The sequence below is a fragment of the Camelina sativa genome, chromosome 19 (assembly GCF_000633955.1).
Source record: "Camelina sativa cultivar DH55 chromosome 19, Cs, whole genome shotgun sequence".
NCBI classification, from domain to species: domain Eukaryota; kingdom Viridiplantae; phylum Streptophyta; class Magnoliopsida; order Brassicales; family Brassicaceae; genus Camelina; species Camelina sativa.
In genome coordinates, this window is record NC_025703.1 from 8,593,560 (window position 1) to 8,595,050 (window position 1,491).

General features: G+C 38.0%; 1 protein-coding gene across 1 annotated transcript in view; it reads right to left on the reverse strand.

The window, feature by feature from the left end:
* The window catches only part of LOC104767584 (DNA (cytosine-5)-methyltransferase DRM2-like), a 4,534-nt gene extending 3,982 nt beyond the window's left edge, over positions 1-552 (reverse strand). Inside the window, exon 1 of the mRNA XM_019241595.1 lies at positions 55-552. Coding sequence (XP_019097140.1) covers positions 55-306 — 252 coding nt within the window. The 5' untranslated portion in view covers positions 307-552. The remainder of the gene's footprint in view (positions 1-54) is intronic.

Below are 1,491 nucleotides of genomic sequence, written 5' to 3' on the forward strand. Positions count from 1 at the left end.
ACGAATAACACATTGAAAAGAAAATCAACAGCCAAAGTTCAAAGCACCACATACCTCAGGTCCCCGAGCAGTAACTTCATCGACATTTTCATCTTCTTCATTTATTTCAGCACCATCAAGTGAGTCTTCGGATTCCTCCGCAAACTTTTCAGCTAATTGAGCAGCAGCAATGAAGTCCACCATCTCATCGACTGGCGCGTCTTTACCTATCACGCAGAAAAGACAATCATGAAGAAAGACTTTGGTGACAGGCCATATGATAGCTGCTTTCTGCATGTTAAGTTTCTGTATAGCTTTGAATAGCATAACGTCACATGCGATGAGTATCCGCTTTAAGCATTATTAAACAACAGCTTCATAGATGTTATTTCTCTTCTCAGAAATACATTTTGGCGTCATAATAAGACGTATAAGTCTCCTCAGTTATGTCTGTTTTTATATATCAAATGATTAGAAGTTCCAGTATGAAGAGACGTTAATCAACCAAAAGACAAAAAAAAATCTTGCAATATTGAAAAAATTGGTCCATTTTGAAATGTACACGACTTCTAGCCACTCAAAAACGTAACCTAAACAATGAAGCTAGCACTGAAACAAATGCGAATATCTTAAACCGAAACAATGAAGCTAGCACTGAAATAAATGGCTGCAACCATTGTAAGATGTTTGAAAGTATAAAGGGAAAGCCAAAGTCATTGTAAATACATTACCAAGCCTATCCAATGCAAGGTCAACTAGATTTTCTGGAAACTTCATTGCTAGTAATGCTATCCTTCTACCATCGGTTTCGTATTCAATATCAGGCTCCTGTCAGACAAAAGCAAGAAACATAAAGAAATTGCACAGAAGGAAATGCAAGACTAGTGCATCAACAGTATGTGCTTACCGGTTTGGGTTCCATTAGACCATGATGGCTGGGTCCAGGATGTTCTGTCACAGTACTCTTAGTGAGAATCTCTAACAACAATTCAAAATCATCTTCACCTGGATATGTGAAAAGGTAACCTCAGTAATCATATCCCCTAAATGAAAGTTAGCATTCACACAAGCCTTTTATAAGAACACGTTTTCTACAGGAAATTTTCGAATACCGTTTTCATCAATTGCTTTCTGAACAAGAGTTGGGCAAAATCCCATCTCAGTCAGCAATGATTTCACTTGACTACCAGAAGAACTAGCAGCATTGTCCTGCGCATCAAGTAGAGAAAAATAAGAACCTTCCTAAGCCACTGATTGTTTCATTACCTGTTATCCTCTTAGATATGAAAAAGCTAAAACATACACCAACCTGCTGCTGAGGGTAAGAGGTGTCGCAGGACAAGTCAAAATCCAAGGTCTCAGGTTTGGGAAACAGTGTCTGCCTATTCCTTTCATGATTAGAGGAACCTCCACCACCGTTTCCTCTACGCAAATCACCCTGCAAGATTCCACAAACTTATGAAAAACATGCAACATATATAAAAAAGTGTGATCCCAAAAAAAAAAAAAAAA